Consider the following 19,607-nt stretch of genomic DNA (forward strand, 5'->3'; position numbering starts at 1 on the left):
TCGCAAAAGAGTTGGACGTGGCTGAGCACACTGGCACACCACTATCTTAGCTGAGTCTCTCCTTCATCCTTTGGGACCCAGCAAGTATTCAAAAATCACTAATCTCAAAAAGTCAAGTCAGACACACAAAGCTCTAAGTTGTGACATCCACCCTGCAACTCAAGGGTTCTAGCCCCCTGTGGACATCCGAGAGCTCTTCACGTCCGAATGTACTGACGGAACGAAGACTCTAGGGAATCCACATTCCAAAAAAAAGTTATACACCTGAGTCTCAATTTTTTACCCCGCCCGGTATGCAATGCAGAACTATTCTGCAAGTTCCTTTCTCTGGCACTTAAGCTTCGAAGTCCTCTTCACTGAGAGAACTCTGATAAATGTTTAAGTAGTGATCTTTTCTTTCTCGCTTGCCTCCACTGCAACCTGTACTGATCTCAGCTGACAGGAAAAACTCCCCCGTCCGTGGCAGCAGGGAAGCAGTGACGTCACGGCTAGAATTGACTGACCCCGTTTTTTCGGGCTTCGCAGACCACGGAGCTACAAAGGCCGAGAGGGAATGAGTGGGAGGCGGGAGAGCGCAGGTCCTACCCTCACAGAGCCAAGCCCTGCGCTACCAGCTTGGCCCGCGCAGGCCTCAGGTCCCCGCGTGGGAACCCTCTTCGGCGCTACTGTCGCGGGGCTGGGAGGCAAGCGAGTGGGTGTGTGCGTGGGGGGCGGCCAAACTTCCTGTCCCGCGCTCGAACTGCTTCCGGCAGGAGCCGGAAGACGCTCTGTGTGGACAGAATTCGGGACCGACTGACGGACGGCCTGCTGCCCGGGACTGAAAGGTGAGTTCTGGGGTGGTCCCTACCATACCTGCTCGGCTGGGTGGTCTCCGAGAGGGAGGAAGTCAACGCCGGCTTCTCGGGGGCGCGGGCCGAGTTTGTCCCCGGAGAGGACCGGGAAACCGCCCCCAGGGCACCCCACCCGGATCTGGAGCGGCGGGTCTGTAGCCCTACGGCTTCGGCTTTTCTCCTCGAGGGCTTCGGGGGCCGGTGTTTCGGCTCCTTTACTTGGTTTGGGGGCCAGGGGCGTGGGGACAAGACTGACCTGAGAAAGCTAGAGTCAGCGAGTGCCCGGGGCGGGGGCTCCCAGACGGCACCCGCAGCGAGGCCCGCCCGCCTGCCTTGGGGCCCTTCACTAGGCCGTTGTAGTCGGGGAACGATGATGCCAAGGCGACTCTGCCCTGGATAGTTCAGCCCCAGATCTACCCTCTTCTTCGGATGTCCACTTACTTTCTGGGACTAGAAGAAGGAAGACTGCCGACTCGGAGGGGCTGGGCCGCCGGTTTCTCCTTCGCATGTCATTTGAAGGCGAGGGTGTGGGACTGTGAGTGTTTACCGCCTGTATTCCTTTCGCAGGTTGTATTTATCCTCTGAAGTCTCTTCGGAGAAAAGAATTCAGTTAGTTGATTAAAGTTTATCCCTCTTGCTCATGAGGCTCTGAAATGCACTTAGGATTCATTTGAAAGTTAAATATTATTAACTTGGAAGTTAAGAATTTGTATTTCTTCCTCATTTTGACCCAAGGGTCAACGCAGCATGTTTGTAAAGGGAATGAAAGAAATATTTTAAAATAAAACCAGGGACATTTTGTTATTGTTGGGAGTGAAAAATTCCACTGTCTTCGTATGAGACAAAGTGAGGTCAACTAAGCTCAAAAGATTTAGGTTCTAGTTTTTTAAATTTTGCGTCCAAGTATAGGTCTCATTTTCGGCAAATTACTTAATCTCTAGCTTTTACACCCCGACCCGTACCCTGTAAATGAAGAAGGTTACCTATTCATTCAGCAAATATTTCCTAAATGCTCAGTTTGTGCAAGCACCATGCTGAGTTAATGGGAGGATGAATAAATTCAGTGAACCTTAACCAGTGAGAAAAACATGCTGGAAGACAACTTAACTCCCAAAGCAGGGTGAGATAATTGTTAAAGAGAGGTTAAACTGTATTGTGAGAACACCGGGGAAGAATAGATTTGTTTTGACTGGAGGGAAAAGATGAGTCTTCATGGGCGATAGCATATGAGTTAGATTTTAAAGACAGGAAAGGATTTCAAAGATCACAGCTGGATTGCAGTGTTTATTACTGGAGGGTCTTATTACTGAAGAACTATCCTAAGGGAAAGATCTTGAACACTGAAATAGGTTGGAATGTTCATTTAGTAGCCAATCCAGTGTGTACTGGAGAAAAGGGTTCATTGAGTATAGTGGATGCTTTAACTGAAAGAGTATTTGAGGACATACTGTTGAATATTTAAAATGCTTTGCTTAGGGATTTGACTGTTAATTCTGAGGCACTGAACTTTGGGCAAGGGAAGTGACATAAACTTCTCTGTGTTTTGGAAAGATAACTCGAGTGGCTTCATAAAAGATGAATTGGAAAGGGAAATTTTAAGGGCAAGGTGGCCAGTTAGAAGCTTGTTTTCATGTTGGAGTTGAAAGATAATGAAAAACCTAAACAGTGTATTTTGTTAGGAATAAATTTGGAGGAATCAGAACCACTGGGATTATTTAGATATGGAGGATGAGAGAGATTGTTCAAGAACTAGTGTTTGTAGCTGAGTGGGAGGAAAATTGGGCAATAACTGAAATGGATAAAACGGGAAGAAGAACAGGTTTGGTGGGGAAGATGACAATCTGGATTTTGGACATTGTTAAAATTGAGATAAACATCCACTTGGGGATACCTAGCAAGCAGTTAGAAATAGTTTGGAGTTCAGAGAGAGGTCAGTAATAGAGACAAAAATTTGGGTATCATTTGTGGTGTCATTCATTCAATATGTGAATATTTATTTAGTGCCACTAGCTGCTTACACAGCCCACTCCAGTGTTCTTGCCTGGAGAATCCCAGGGACGGGGGAGCCTGGTGGGCTGCCGTTTATGGGGTCGCACAGAGTCGGACACGACTGAAGTGACTTAGCAGCAGCAGCTGCTTACAGAGAAGCTTGTATAAAAGCCCTTAAAGCTCATAGTAAAGACAATCTCAGAGCTTCACAGTATCAGAAATGACTGTTGGAGACCTAAATTCTTTATGAATTACATACAGCACTCTGCCAGGCACCAGGTGATGGTTCTGGGTGCTAGGAGATAAAGTAGTGAACAGGACAGACTAGTTCTTGTCCTTGTTTATGGAGCTTACAATTTGTAAACAAGCTTGCCCTTTTTTATGACAGCCAGACAAAAAGTAAATACTATATTAAAACAAAAGAATTAGAAATTGTGATGGGTGCTGTAATGGAGACAGTAGGGATGGATAGAAAGTAAAACTGGGGTTATGGGGAACCTTCCTGGGATAAAGTGATCAGGCATACATAACCTTTTTATGTGAGTTGATCATTGAACAGAGCCCTGAAGAATTAAAAAACAGCTAACCAATGGAAGAGAAAACATTCCTAGGTAGAGGAAATGACACGTACAAATCGCTAGCATAGGAAAGAGCTAATGTGTTCAAGGAACTAAGGGAGAGCCGTTTGGCTGGAGCTTGGTGAGCAAGTAATAGAGAACAACTCTGGGGTGTTTTTGGAGAGGCAGGAGTGGATCACATAGGTCCTTATAGGCCTGGATAAGGATTTTGGATTTTTTCTAGATATATTGGGAAGCCACATGAAGAAAATGTGAAAATTCATAGTTTAAGATGATATTGAGTGATGCGAAGAAAACAGAATGAAGGGAGGCAAAGAGTAGGAGCAGGGAGACCAATTAGGAGGCAGTAACGGTACTTTAAGGCAAGAGTTGATGGTGGCCTGGAGTAGAGTAGAGGCAGTAAAGGAGGTGGGTTAGAGATAGACTCAAATCCAGACTTGTAGCTGGACTGCATACTGGGAGCAAAGGAAAGAAGTTATATTATAAAAGTAACTTCTAAATGGGGTGAATGATGGCCTTCCCTTGAATGGAGGGTTGTGGTCAGAGGGGCTGGCAGGGGATGATGCGAAACAGAGTTGGGAGAGAATTCATTTTGAATATGTTAAATTTGAGATATCAAAGCATCAGGTAGAGATGTCAAATAAGCAATTATATGTACAAGTTTGTAGCTCAGAGGAGATATCTAGGCTATAGGTTACAATTTTGGAGACCATGTCATTTAAAGCCACATGTTCACACTAGGAAGAGAATGTAATATAGTAAGAGAAGAGGGCCTGCAAACCCCTGAGGAACATTAGTATTTAGAAGGTGAGTGGAGGAGGAATATAGGAGTTATCAGAGAAGACTGGAGGAGTGGCCAATGAGGTAGGATTAAAATGAGAATCTTAGAAGCAAAAGAGAGTAAGTAACGTGTTTGTGGAAGGGGGCAATGCTTCTAAGGGAAAATATCAGTTATGACTGTGGTTGCAAATGACCAATTTACTTGAGGAGAAGGGGAATTTATGACAAGGATGTGGGCAGCTCACAGGATCAAAGGAAATGCTGAAGGCTCTGGCTTTGAAAAGGACAGAAATCTGAGCAGCCTCAGGGGGAGACTGATAATTGTAGTACTGGAATGAACAGGTTGCTATAGCAGTTTTCACCTTTTAGTTAGTTACTTCTTTTAGAATTCATGTTCTAAGTTAAACAACTGATGAACAAATCAGTTGACTGCCCAGCAGTTGGTTAGGATAGGAAAGAACACCTTACTCTACAGTCCCACCAAGAATGTATCCAGTGAGGGAAGGGTAGATCCCCAAACAAAATGTGGATCCTGTCACCTAAACAGGGGGAATGAATGTGGAACAATCAGAAATGATAGTTGTCCCTTGCAAAGGTTAAGTAAGATGAAGACAGCAAAGTATCCATTAAATTTGGCACCAGGAAGATCATTGGCTTTAAATTTGTCTCTGAAGGATTGCAGAGAAATGGGGAGGTGACTGGAATAAAAATCAGGGCCATAGGAATGGGGCACCCCAGAAGATCCTGGGAAGAGAAGAAGGAAGGCCCAGGATGAATGTTACAGTTTCTGAAATTCATTCTGGCTTCACCGTTTTGTGTCCCTGATGTCTTTGATCAGTCCTCATTACCACTTTATCATTAAAATTTAATTAACTCATGCTATATCTTATACTAGATATGATATTAAAAAGTTACTTGATTTTTCTGTTTCTTTCTCTACCATTTTATACCAAAACTTAAACTGCTCTTTTATAAATTTTAATTTTTGGTCTTTGTAATCAGCATTAGTAGAATTTTGTTTTTGTTTTTTAAGTATTACTGAGTATTGTTCCCTTCTGTATCTGTGGTCAGCCACAGGTGGAAGTGGAGGGAGCTGAGAAGCAGATTGGCACATGGGGAGAGAGATTAGTCCTCTCGGTTGAACTTTTGTGCTTTATTTTAACCTTAGTGAGGAGTGACCAGTTGAGGGAGCACAATGTCTTGCAGTTTCTTCTCTCTTTTTCTCATCATCTGTCCCTCTTCCCCTTCTTTACTAAACCGAGTTAAGGTCAAGGCATTTTCTGCCTCCCTCAGGAGGATAAGAACAACACTGGTATTCTAGGCTTTGTATTCTAGAGTGGAGTCACGTTGCTTTTTGGAGGCTGCCACAATGATGTTCTGTTTCTTTCAAGATGCAGAGTGTTAAAAGCCCCTGGTCATCTTTCCCTTTGGAATACATGCCCTCTGTATGGCAGTCAGGACTGAGCCAGGAGACCTGTATCAGCTCTGTTCCCTTATTGTTTTCTTAGTTTACTTTGGTCTGGTTTTCCCTCCCAGTATTTCTCCATGTAGCCTGCGTTGGTTTTACGCCATGTCTACTCTGGGAAATGGTGTTACCACTAATTCCTGTCTAGCATATGAGAGTTCTTCACTGAGGTGTGAACTCACCTCAGTGTAACCAGACCAACAGCTGGTTAATTATAAAGACACTTTGTCTTTCTTTGCTGATTGAGGCCTAGTGTGTAGTATTTTCCTTTGCAGACGTTTAGGGAAGTTTGAGAATGGGTGTCAAGTAATCTCAGTTTCACCAAGACTTCCATCAGTGATAATTGCTGGTTGTTGGATAATATATATTTATAGCAGGTTTGTATCTACGACTTTATATTTATGGCTGACTCTGTGTTAGACATATGTATTTTAGACACTTGAAAAAAGTGTTTTTCATTCTCTGGAACATAACCTGTTAATAGCTTTGTGAGATCATTCTAGTGAATCTTATCATTAAAAAAAAACAACAAAGTGCATGAGATTAGTGTACTTTAGTATTTTACTGTTTTATGAAAATATGCTATTTTTGTGTACCTTTGTGTGTATTTTAGGGCTTCGTAGGTGGTGCAGCGGTAAAGGATCTGCCTGCAATGCAGGAGATGTGAGTTCAATTCCAGGGTCAGGAAGATCCCCTGGAGGAGGAAATGGCACCCCATTCCAGTATTCTTGCCTGGAAAATTCCACGGACAGAGGAGTCTGGTGGGCTACAGTTCATGGGGTCGCAAAGAGTTGGACGTGACTGAGTGTCTGAGCACGCACGCAGGCATGCTATGTGTATTTCACTCTCTAGGTTATAATGGAAAATATATCTTATTGTGGGTTGCAGTCAGAAAAGTTTGAAAACGACTGCTTTATTGAAATTTGGACTCAGTAACAAAAAAGCAGATTTCTTAACCTTTTATAGTATACTAAGGATTTGATAGATTTGCTTGTTTCTTAAGCACTTATGCAAAACTTTGCTTATGAAGAATTTTATCATTATTTCTGTTAACTGATACATAAGTAAGCTTAGGGTATATCTATTTCATTTCAGTATTTCAGATGAGTTTCCTAGGGCCAAGAAGATGAGTAGCTTGCCCAGGTCTCAACCAGCGAAACAGAGGCAGAATTTATGTTCCTGCTTTAGACACCTTGGATTTTTTTTAAAGACACCTCAACTTTTTTAATGAAACTTAGCTTCTTAGTATTAATGCATAATTTGCTGGATGATGTTGAGTGTACTGTAGAAAAAGAATATGGTTTATCAAACTTCAGTTCCTAGGATTTGTTTATTTGGCTAAAAGCAGAGGGAAAGGTGTTCTCCGTATGGTCCTGATCATAGAGGTTGCTGTTGTCCGTAATCTATTTTGCTGTTGTTAGGAGTTCTCTCATTACTTATTCCCAGAACCTTTCAGAGCTTCTTATGTTTTTGCTTTGGTTTGTACAAAGGTTTGCGTTGCCTGCATTCTTTTTAATTCTTAGGCTGACTATAGGATAATACATTCAATAAAGGCAGTGGCAGAATCAGTGGGTTTCTAAAAATACAATATGTGCCAGACCAAGATTATTTTCTTTAAGCAGTATGCTTTGATGGCCATAGGGAACCCATAGAGGCAGTAAAATTTAGTTGTTACCCAGGATAGAAGGCAAAAGTGTCTGAAAAGTACTATTAGACCAATCCTTGGGTTTCTGAGATCAGTTTGTTTTGTTATACTCTCTTTATCCAGAGCCAAGATTCTTTATTTATGATTTTTGGAAAATATGATTTGATGTGCCTGGCCTTTGTTGCTGACAATTAAGTACCATTATCTCTTTTATTATTTATGGTACTAAATTAGTAATTTTTCTGTTTAAAAGGAAATAAGAATACAAATTTTACCAGGCCACCAGGTAAAGGTAGAAAATAAAAATGAACAAATGATTGTCCACATTAAAGGATGTTGAGTGATCCTTTAATCACAGGATACTTCTTGGTATTGCATCTGTAATCTCTTATCTTAATTAATAGCATAAGAAATCCTGAGAAGAGATTTCCTCTGAGACCCATAATTATTTTGAGAATAGCTTCCCTTTGAGTAGAGTTATGCCTTTCACTCTGCATGCATGCTAAGTCACTTCTGTTGTGTCTGACTGTTTGTGACCCTGTGGACTGTAGCCCACCAGGCTCCTCTGTCCATGAGATTTCCCAGGCAAGATTATTGGAGTGAGTTGCCTTTCACTCTAGTGTCAAATAAGTTGCATTTGAAGGAAAAACACTGGACTCCCCCCACCTCACACTTGTAAATTATTTTCATTGTAATTACTCTAAATGTATTCAAACAAAAAGCTGAGTAATCCTTATCCCTTCTATAGTGAACCTGATGGCCCTTAACTATAAAATCAAAACAAATTTACAAATAATTCAGTAATAGCAATGGTAAGGTCAGTGGAATTTTTAAAAACATACATGCTGAAGCAAAATTGTTTTCTTAAGCAATTTCATGTGTCTTGATGGCCATGTATTAAGTAGGTAGGAACCAGGTATTTCGTACAATATAGGTTATCAGTGCTATGTCCATTGTTAAAACGGATTTATATTTTTATCTGTAAGTTGTTGTTTAGTCTCTAAGCCATGTCCAACTTTTGCGATCCCTGATGCTGGGAAAGATTGAGGGCAGGAGGAGAAGGGGACGACAGAGGGTGAGATGGTTGGATGGAATTATCAACTCGATGGACATGGGTTGGGTGGACTTTGGGAGTTGGTGATGGACAGGGAGTCCTGGCGTGCTGCGGTTCATGGAGTCGCAAAGAGTCAGACAAAACTGAGCGACTGAACTGACTGACTGGACTGTAGCCCGCCAGGCTCCTCTGTCCATGGGATTTCTCAGGCAAGAATACTGGAGTGGGTTGCCATTTCTTTCTTCAGGGGATCCTCCCAATTGAATCCTCCCAGGGATTGAAACTGCATCTTCTGCGTTTGCAGGTGGCTTCTTTACCTCTGAGCCACCAGGGAAGCCCTTATGAGTAAGTATATAAATGTTAACCACACTAAAACCTAAGAAAATCCAAATTAGATTAAAATTCATATTATGTAGTAGAGATGTTGTTTTACTGAAATGAAATACTTAATATTGAACATAATACCTGATGCTGGGAAAGATTAAAGACAGTAGAAGGGGACAACAGAGGATGAGATGGTTGGATGGCATCACCGACTCGATGGACATGAGCTTGAGTAAGCTCCGGGAGTTGGTGATGGACAGGGAAGCCTGGCGTACTGCAGTCCATGGGGTTGCAAAGAATTGGACACGACTGAGCGACTGAACTGAACTGAATATTGAGCTGAATAGTGGAAAGATTTAGCTTTGGATTCACTAATATCCATAATCTATATCTGTATTTTAGCTTTAATAATAGCAATGTAGAGAATATCATACAAGGTAGTATTTATAATGTGAAGGCATTGTGAAGCAGTTTATGATAATCAGATCATATTCATCCAAAACTGGCCAGAAGTCCTTGAATGCCAGTTTCAGTGAGGTATTATTTGGTAACTTTGTAGAGTTAGAATTGCCTTATTCAGAAGAAAATAACACAGAATGGAAGAAAGTTTATGCAGATCTTTTATCTGATAAGAGACTTGTATCTAGAATATGTAAAAAATTCTTACAACTAATAAAAAGACAACTAAATTTAAAAATGGGCCAATGATCTGAATAAGCATTTCTCCAAAAATTATGTACAAATGGCATATAAGTACATGAAAAGATGCTCAACATTATTAGCCATCAGGTTATGCAACTCAAAACTGTAATGAATTACCTCTTCATACCTACTAGGATGGCTGTTTTAAAAAAGATGTAATTTTAAAGAGTGAGGATAGGGAGAAATTGGATCCCTCATGCCCTACTGGTGGAATTGTAAAGTGGTGTGGCCACTTTGGAAGATAGCCTGGTAATTCCTCAAGAGGATAAAGCACAGTTACTGTATCATCTTATCAGTTCTATTGTTAAATGTATACCCCAAAAAATAAAATTATGTTCACACAAAAATTTTTCACATGAATGTTCATAGCAACATTATTCATGATAGCCAAATTGGAAAACAACCCAAGTGACCATCAACTGAAAAATGGATAAATAAAATGTATAATATATCCATGCAGTAGAATAATGTAAAAAGAAAGTAAGTACTGATACATTCTGTAACACGGGTTAACATTGGAAACATTATACTAAGTGACAACAACCAAGCCCAAACGATTACATGTATGATTCCATTTATATGAAATATTCAGAATAGGCAAATCCATAGAGACAAAAAATAGATGAGTGGTTGCCTAGGCTTAGTCAGGGGAAGTTTTGAGAGGAAATGAGGAGGGATTACTAATGGGTTTCTTTTTGGGGGGTGATGAAATTGTTGTAAGATTGATCATGGTTATGGTCATGTAACTGAATATACTAAAAAAATTAGTTGTACTCTTGGAGTGAACTGTATGATATGTGAATTACATCTCAGTGAAGCTGTTACATAAAAAAAATTTGAATTGTTTTTGAAATCTGTTAAATGGGTAATTTGAATTGGGACTAGAAATAGCTAAATGTACATAGCAGGTTGCTGTGTTAAAGATGAGATCCACCCAGTACACTTGATAAGGTACTGAGTGCTCCAATACAGATTCTTTTGAGGTCATCTGCCTGTTGTATTGCAGCCTACTTGTCTTTCTTTTATTTATATAGCAAACATACAGACCACAAACTGGACACCAAATTATATGGTAGAACTCAGTTGTTGTTCAGTCACTCAATTGTGTCCAACTCTTCGCAACCCCACGGACTACAGCACGCCAGGCTTCCCTGTCCATCATCAACTCTTAGAGTTTACTCAAACTCATGTCCATTGAGTCAGTGATGCCATCCAGCCCTCTCATCCTGTCACCCCTTCTCCTTCTGCCCTCAGTCTTTTCCAACAACAGGTTCTTTTCCAGTGAGTTGGCTTTTTGCATCAGGTGGCCAAAGTATTGGAACTTTAGCTTCAGCATCAGTCCTTCCAGTGAATATTCAGAGTTGATTTCCTTTAGGATTGACTGGTTTGATTTTGCTGTTCAAGGGACTCTCAAGAGTCTTCTCCAGCACCACAGTTCAAAAGCATCAATTCTTTTTTATTGTCCAGCTCTCACATTCATACATGACTACTGGAAAAACTCAGAACTCAGTTATAATATGGATACTGATTTGTTCCAGAAAATGCATGGGTGTTAATTTTTTTTAAATTATCATTGAAATGAAAACACTAAAATGAAATGTCACAGATAACCATGAACCCTTGAGAAATGGTGATCTAGAGGTGGCTCTTAAGCTGTAAGAGAGGTGGCAGCTCCCTTCTGTAAATTATTTTAACAAATTTGTAAAATTGTCTAAAATCTAGTATATCTGATTTTTTTCCCCTTGTTGGGTACACATATTCATATGCTTAATTTAAAAAAATTTTTCATTAATAAGGATATCAGAAATGAAGCCAGTACCATTAGTTTCTAAGAAAACTAACAAATATAAAGGACAGTAAATAGTTGTCTAGTTTCTTAGAGATTTTACAATCCTGGAATCTTAAAGTTGGAGGAACCCTAAGAATAACCTAAACAAACATTTGATAATTTCTTGGCTTCTTGAAATGAGCTGAAATTGGGGAAAAGGAATTCTTAAATCCTGAAGATTTAAGACCAGACCTAGAGGGATTTAATTACTATTTTTGCCAACTTGCTCTAGGTGGGAATGCCAGCTCTGTAGCTTAGTAATGTGGACAAATAATTGTACTAAACCTTGGTTCCTTCTTCTGTAAAAGAGGGATTGGCAAACTATATTGAGCAGTTATAGTGTTCAAGTGAGAAAAATGTGTAAAAGGAAAAGTCGGACTTATGACACTTAATTTTATGTGGTAAACTTAAAGCAAGACTTCTCATTTACATTTTATAAGTTTTTTTTATGATGAAAATGAGGATTTCTGGACGCCAACAGTGGGGAGAGGATTGAACCAACAGGGCAATAAACATTTATTCACGTACTTCTAAATGCCTTTTTTTGTAGAGTAAGTCTTTCTTGTTCTGACTTTCCATTCTACCTTGATATGTGTTGAAAACTCCCTTCCTTGATATATTTTATACTGTGTGCTTACTTTGTATATAATAGTGCTCCCAATTTTAGCAAAAATTGTACAAAATAAAACAGACTTATTTGCCAAAATCCTGAAAGAAAAGTTAAGCTTTAAGAAAGTAAGAATTTAATGGCTGCTCTCTAAAAGTCTACAAGCAATAAATGCTGGAGAGGGTGTGGAGAAAAGGGAACCCTCTTACACTGTTGGTGGGAATGCAAACTAGTACAGCTACTATGGAGAACAGTGTGGAGATTCCTTAAAAAACTGGAAATAGAACTGCCATGTGACCCAGCAATCCTACTCCTGGGCATACACACCGAGGAAACCAGATCTGAAAGAGACACGTGTACCCCAATGTTCATCACAGCACTGTTTATAATAGCCAGGACATGGAAGCAACCTAGATGCCCATCAGCAGACGAATGGATAAGAAAGCTTTGGTACATATACACAACGAAATACTACTCAGCCATTAAAAAAGAATACATTTGAATCAGTTCTAATGAGATGGATGAAACTAGAGCCTATTATACAGAGTGAAGTAAGCCAGAAAGATAAACACCAATACAGTATACTAACACATATATATGGAATTTAGAAAGATGGTAACGATAACCCTATATGCAGGACAGAAAAAGAGACACAGATGTATAGAACAGACTTTTGGACTCTGTGGGAGAAGGTGAGGGTGGGATGATCTGAGAGAACAGCATCGAAACATGTATATTATCAAGTGTGAAACAGATCACCAGCCCAGGTTGGATGCATGAGACAAGTGCTCAGGGCTGGTGCACTGGAAAGACCCAGAGGGATGGGATGGGGAGGGAGGTGGGAGGGGGGATCGGGATGGGGAACACATGTAAATCCACGGCTGATTCATGTCAATCAATGTATGGCAAAAACCACTACAATATTGTAAAGTAATTAGCCTCCAACTAATAAAAATAAATGAAAAAAAAAAAAGAATTTAGAGGATGAGAGATAAGATGGCACTATAGAAGGACCTTGAGTTCGTGCCCTCTCAGGAACACACCAAAATCACACCTCACTGCTGAACAGTCATCAGTGAAAAAGACTGGAACCTACCAAAAAGATATTTTACATCCAAAGACAAAGGAGCCACCACAGGACGATAGGAGAGGCACACTCTTGATGTAATCAAATCCCATACTCCCCAGGTCGGCAACCCATAAACTGGAGAATAATTATATTGCAAAAGTTCTCCCACAGGAGCAAGAGTTCTGAGCTCCAAGTTAGGCTACCCACCCTGGGGATCTGGCATCTGAAGGGGGAGCACCTGGAGCATTTGGGCCTAAATTTCTGGGGCTCCACAGGACTGAGGGAAATGGAGACTGCAATCTTGGGGCGTATTCATTTGTGTGAACTCTTGCTGGCAGCTGACTCCTTGCTTGGGTCATTACCACCAAGACCTGGCCCCACCCAACAGCCTATAGTTCTGGGATGCCTCAGGCCAAGCAACAGGGAAGGAACACAGCCTATCAGCCGATAGGCTGCCTAAAGACTTCCTGATCCCACAGCCACCATGCCCCTTGACTCAGCCCTGCTCACCAGATAAGACACCAAGAGCAAGAAAACTACAATCCCTCAGTCTGTGGAATTCATCGGAAACTGCCCTGAGATCAGGTGGGCGCTGGCCCTTGGGTGACAAGAGGAGAGAGTACTGCTGGGATACAGAGGACATCCCCTGCAGAGGGCCACTTCTCTAAGCCTGAGAAACATAACTAACCTACCACATACACAAAAATTCAAACAGAAATTTAGACAAAATGAGATGGAAAAAATTATGTTCCAGACAAAGGAACAAGATAAAACCCCCAAACATCAACTCAGTGAGTGGAGAAAGGAAGCAGTCTACCCAAGAAAGAATTTAGAGTAATGACTGTAAAGATAATCCAAGACCTCAGGGAAAGAATGGATGCACAGAGTGAGAAGTTACAAAAAGTTTTTAACAGGGTTAGAAAATATAAAGACCAACCAGACAGAGTTGTAGAATACAATAACTGAAATGGAAAATACACTAGAAGGAATCTGTAGCAGAATAAATGAGGCAGGATGGATCAGGGAGCTGGAAGAAAGAGGGTGGAAATCACTGCTGCAGAACAGAAAAAAAAAATGAAAAAATGAGGATAGTTTTAAGAGACCTTTGGGGCAACATGTGACACATTAACATTCTCATTATAGGGATCCCAGAAGGAGAAGAGAGAGAGGGCCTGAGAAAATATCTGAAGAGATAATAGCTGAAAACTTCTAACAGGGGAAAGGAACCAGTCACCCAAGTCCAGAAAGTGCAAAGAGTCTCATACAGGATTAACCCAAGGAGGAACATGCCAAGACACATAGCAATCAAAATGACAAAAAGTAAAGATACACAAAATGTTAAAAGCAACAAGGGCTAAGCAACAAATAACATACAAGGGAACTCTCACAATGTTATCAGCTGATTTTTCAGTAGAAACTCTGCTGGCCAGAAGGGAGTGGCGTGATACACATTAAGTGATTAAAAGAAGAAACTGCAAACAAGAATCTTCCTCTACCCAGCAAGGTTCTTGTTCAGATTTGATGGAGAAGTCAAACTTTATAGGCAAGCAAAAGCTAAAGTGATTCATCACCACCAAACCAGTTTACACCAAATGCTAAAGAAACTTCTCTAGGTGGAAAACAAAGGGCCACAACTAGAAAAAAGCTCACTGGTAAAGGCAAACATCCAGTAATGGTAGGAAATTATCCACACACAAACTAGTAGGGAGGTTAAAAAAGTAATGGAATCATCTGTATCCACAATAAACAGTTAAGGGACACACAAAACAATTAGATGTGAAATATGATATCAGAACCAGTAAACAAGGGTGGGATGTTCTGAGAGAATAGCATTGAAACAAGTATACTATCAAGGGGGTGGAACAGATCACCAGCCCAGGTTGGATGCATGAGACAAGTGCTCAGGGCTGGTGCACTGGGAAGACCCAGAGGGATGGGATGGGGAGGGAAGCGGGAGGGGGGATCAGGATGGGGAACACATGTAAATCCATGGCTGGTTCATGTCAATGTATGGCAAAAACCACTACAATATTGTAAAGTAATTAGCCTCCAACTAATAAAAACAAATGAAAAAAAACAACAACAAACCAGTAATTGTGAGAGGAGGAGAGTAAAAATGCAGGTATCTAAAATGCATTTGAAATTAAGATATCAGCAACTTAAAGCAATTGTGTGTGTGTATATGTATATTGTGTATATATATATATATATATATATATATATAGAGAGAGAGAGAGAGAGAGAGACTACTATACTAAAACCTTATGGTAGGGACTTTCTTGGTGGTCAGATGGATGAGAATCTGCCTTCCAAAGCAGAGGATGCAGGTTTGATCACTGGTCCAAGAACTAAGATCCCACAAGCCATGACAGAGCTAAGCCACATGCTACAACTAGAGAAGACTGTGCACTGCAGTGAAGAGCTTGCTCACTGCAGCAAAGACCCAGCACAGCCAAAAAGCAAAATGAAACGAAAACAAAACAAGAACAAACCTCGTGGTAATCTCACACCAAAAACCTATAATAAATACACACAAAAAATGAAAAAGAAATCCAAACACAACACTGAAGATAGTCATGAAGAAAGTAAGAATTTAAATTAAGTGGGGGAAACAGCTTCATGAGGGTCCCAAGAGTTCTGTGTTTTTGGGAAACACTGTTCAAATTTTGACTGTATAACCATCTTTTATACAAAATTGAGAAATTAAGAAAAATGTTACACCAGCCTACCACCACCCACCCAGTACAGTGACTAGCATGGCTCTGTGAATTTCCTTTTACTGTTTCCTGTGCATGTCATAAGTGGTTTTAATGACAGTGAATGTATCATTTTGTATTTTGTTTTTGTAATTTATTATCATTAACATTTTTTGTTGTTGCTTTGTTTTCATAACTTTTTTTACATTAATGCATTAATATATTAATATATATGTATATATATAGTATCACAAAAATATGGAACGCTTCACGAATTTGCGTGTCATCCTTGCGCAGGGGCCATGCTAATCTCTGTATCGTTCCAATTTTAGTATATGTGCTGCCAAAGCGAGCACTTTCATAACTATTTTTAAGTGACAATGTCATACCATAATCAGCCATTACTTAAATGAATATATATGTGTATTTATATGTTGCATATAGTTATTTATTATCACAGTTATTTATCATCACAGATGATAAGGTGAAATTCTTTGGGCATATAGCTTTTTCCATACTTAAAACCTCTGCTTATTTTTTATTTATTTAAAAATTTATTTTATTGAAGTATAGTTGGTTGACAGTGTTGTGTTTCTGCTGTACAGTGTGATGACTCGTGTGTATATATGTACATATACACACGTGTTCATATTCTTTCCCATTGTGGTTTATTACAGGATATTGAATATAGTTCTGTGTTATACAGTAGGACCTTGTTGTTATCCATCCTATGTATAATCATTTGCATCTGCTAATCCCAATCCATTTCTCCCCTACCTACTTCCCCTGTGGCGACCACAAGTCTGTTCTCTCTGTTCTTACAATAGATTCTTAGTAGAAATTCTACATCAAAGTATGACTTTTTATGGGTTTTGATACATGTTGGGTTTGTTCTATTTTAAAACAAGTGTTTGGGGCTGAGTTCTTTACTTACTATTGTGATTTGGGGGTATATAAAGAAGTTTTGTTTTTTTAGCTACATTTTCCTGCTGCTCTGAAATCTCTCTCTTTTTTCCTTTTTTAGGCGACATTGATTACCCACCCAGCTCAGCATCTTACAGGAAAATCATAGCCCTTCCTAGAGGAATATGAGCACAACAGGAAGGTGTCACTGACTCTGTATTAAAATTTTAACCTGTCCCCTCAACAGCTACAGAATTTGGAAGCTGAATCAATGTTATCAGATGAGTTAGAATCCAAACCAGAGGTGAGCCCAAACAACTGGTTTCTTTTTCTTTTGGTGGGCTGTGTTAGTTTGTTCTTGGTTCAAGAGTCAGCAAACTTTTTCTGTAATGTGCCAGGTAGTAAATATTTAAGTTTTGTAGGTTGTGTTTTGGTTGTAAATACTAGTTTGTTATTTTTCTATTACTAATTACTTTCTCAAAAAATTTAAAACTTCAGTTCTTACCTTTTATGACTTTATATTTGTTAGTTTTGGGGCTTCCCTTGTGGCTCAGCTGGTAAAGAATCCGCCTGCAATGCGGGAGACCTGGCTTTGATCCCTGGGTTGGGAAGATCCCCTGGGAAAGGGAAAGGCTACCCACTCCAGTATTCCGGTGTGGAGGATTCCATAGACTGTATAGTCCATGGGGTCGCAAAGAGTTGCACATGGCTGGGAGACTTTCACTTTCATATTTGTTATTTAAATAAATATAAATTATTATACATTTAGATAATATAATGACAAAATTTATTTTTTATGTGGCATACATATGTATACATATGTAAATCTTTACTACCACAAACCATGTTAATTAATTTTGTATATATTAATATAATTATATTGGTTATGTAATTGTATATATTAGTAAGTTTTCTTTTTAAATGTGATTAAGGGATTTAAACGTAATTTTTATTCACTTTTCTCATTCTAATTTTAGAACATTTGTGTTGTTTAGTGGAAAGATAGCTAAATTTGGAATCATGTTACCTAAGTATGAAGACTGACACTGCTCCTAACTAGTGATGTGACCTTGGACTAGTGATTTAGTGTCTTCATCTTGATTTCTTACCTTTAAAATCATGTGCAATTTTACTGAGTTCAGTGAGGATTAAAAGAGCCAATACACAGAAAAGTGCTTTATAAGGTATATTATAATCATACACATTGTTGCTGTTGAATTTGTAATAGCTATAATTTATAACTATAACTATAATTTATAACTATAACTATTTATAACTATAATTATTTTTATCATTTCTCTGTTTTGTGGAAGGTTATTACTTTCCATATCATTCAATTTTTGTCTAGAATAGAACACTTAATAAAAATAACTTATAATATTTTGTAGTTAATCTGGTTTTTCTATGAATAAGGCAGATAGTAGTGAGCAATCAAGACTTAATTATCAATACATAGTCTCTTTTTGGTAAATTCAGAAGTTTAGATATATTTCTGACAACCTGTATTATTTGTTGTCTCCACATCCACTCCTTCCCCTCCAGCTCCTGGTACAGTTTGTTCAGAATACGTCCATCCCCCTGGGACAGGGGTTAGTAGAATCAGAAGCTAAAGACATAACTTGCTTGTCCCTACTTCCAGTGACTGAAGCCTCAGAATGCAGTCGGCTAATGTTACCAGGTAAAAATTAGTATCATCAAAGATAAGATAAACAAGACTTACGAACTTAGCCTCCTCTGTGGTACTAGTAGAATGGGATAACTTTATAACTGACTGGTAGAAACTCTAAAACTTAAAGGAGTCATGGTGAAAAGCAACCATGGGAGTCATAGTGCATTGATAGCTTTTTTGTTTAATTTTTTGGCTATGCAGTGCAGCCTGTGGTATCTTAGTTCCCCAAACAAGAATTGAACCTGGTTCCTCAGCATTGAGAGTGTGGTGTCCTAACCACTGGACTGTCAATTCCCTGCACTGGTAGTTTTAAGTCATAAGAACAGATAGGAACACCTATAGACTGAGAGTGAGAAGAAAAGGAGGCCAAGGCAGAACTGCATGGAACTCAAGGTACCTATTCAAGGCACAGGGTGAGGGTGAGGCAGGAGAGCCTGTGAAGAAGGGAATAAAGAGAGGCTAGAGCAAAAGGAGGAATACTGGTATGAAGTACAGGCATGGAACCCAAGGGAATGGTCAAATTGACAAATGCTTCTAAGAGGCTAGTGATAGAGGGACCATCCTAATGAGATAGGCTTCCCTCGTAGCTCAGTCAGTAAAGAATCTGCCTGGAGTGCAGAAGATCCGGGTTCAATTCGTGGGTCAGGAAGATCCCCTGGAGAAGGAAATGGCAACTCACTCCAGTATTCTTGCCTGGAGAATTCCATGGATAGAGGAGCCTGCGGGCTACAGTCCACGGAGTCACAAGAGTTGGACAGGATTAGTGACTAAACCACCACCAGTGCCATAGGATCGGTGAAGTCATTATTGCCCTAGGCAGGACATGTTCCTTGGAGAGGGAATGGAAAGCCAGGCTGTAGCAGGTTGAGATATCACTGCAAGGATGAGTTTAGTTGAGGAAATATACTTTCTAAAGGTTGTCTTGCTATGGGAAGGAAAAAGAGAAGGATGTAGAGTAGACTAAAGAGTTAATTTTTTTTAAGATTTGAAATATTAGAGGGTGGTTTTGTGTTAAGGGGAAAGAATCCATTAGAGAAGCTGTGAACAGAAAGAGTGGGTAATTGGTAAGGAGACTTCAGGAGAGGTAGGAAGAAGTAGTAGAATTCTGAGCATGGGTAGTGAGATTAGCTTTGTATGAGAAGAAGGAGATCCCATCGCTTGACTACCAGCAAGGAAAGTATTATTTTTGGATGCAGTGAATTCTTTATTTTCTGGAAATTGAAATATTTAAAATTTGGAATATTAATGTTAAATCAGGGGAGGGTCATATGTTGTGACAACCTATTTGTTATAAAATCTTTAGGTTACTATTCTCTAGTGGTGTTCTTTTCTCTTTGATTTTTTTTTTCTCTCTGATTTTTGAAATGACTTAAGGGCAGATATATTCAACCAGTGTTGATTTAAGGTGTCTCTATCTAGCTCCTATCTTTCCCACAATCTTCCGTCTCTCAGCTCCCATTTTTCTACT

At 39.7% G+C, this 19,607-nt stretch overlaps 1 protein-coding gene and 1 non-coding gene across 7 annotated transcripts in view; one reads left to right on the top strand and one right to left on the bottom strand.

The window, feature by feature from the left end:
* Positions 1 to 687: 687 nt before the first annotated feature.
* Positions 688 to 19,607, top strand: part of ZNF410 (zinc finger protein 410) — a 41,693-nt gene continuing 22,773 nt past the window's right edge. The window contains exons 1-4 of one of the 6 annotated variants that reach the window (XM_070469615.1): positions 694 to 824; positions 8,589 to 8,686; positions 16,592 to 16,774; positions 18,013 to 18,148. In XM_070469615.1, coding sequence (XP_070325716.1) covers positions 16,742 to 16,774; positions 18,013 to 18,148 — 169 coding nt within the window. In that variant the 5' untranslated portion in view covers positions 694 to 824; positions 8,589 to 8,686; positions 16,592 to 16,741. Of the gene's footprint in view, positions 825 to 8,588; positions 8,687 to 16,591; positions 16,775 to 18,012; positions 18,149 to 19,607 lie in introns of all 6 variants that reach the window. The other 5 variants (XM_020906876.2, XM_070469616.1, XM_020906877.2 and 2 more) reach the window with 5 other exon arrangements.
* On the bottom strand, positions 15,820 to 15,923 carry LOC139035734 (U6 spliceosomal RNA). The gene has a single exon (XR_011488453.1). It is a non-coding gene; the product is annotated as a U6 spliceosomal RNA (small nuclear RNA).

This window comes from Odocoileus virginianus, chromosome 6 (assembly GCF_023699985.2).
Source record: "Odocoileus virginianus isolate 20LAN1187 ecotype Illinois chromosome 6, Ovbor_1.2, whole genome shotgun sequence".
NCBI lineage: Eukaryota > Metazoa > Chordata > Mammalia > Artiodactyla > Cervidae > Odocoileus > Odocoileus virginianus.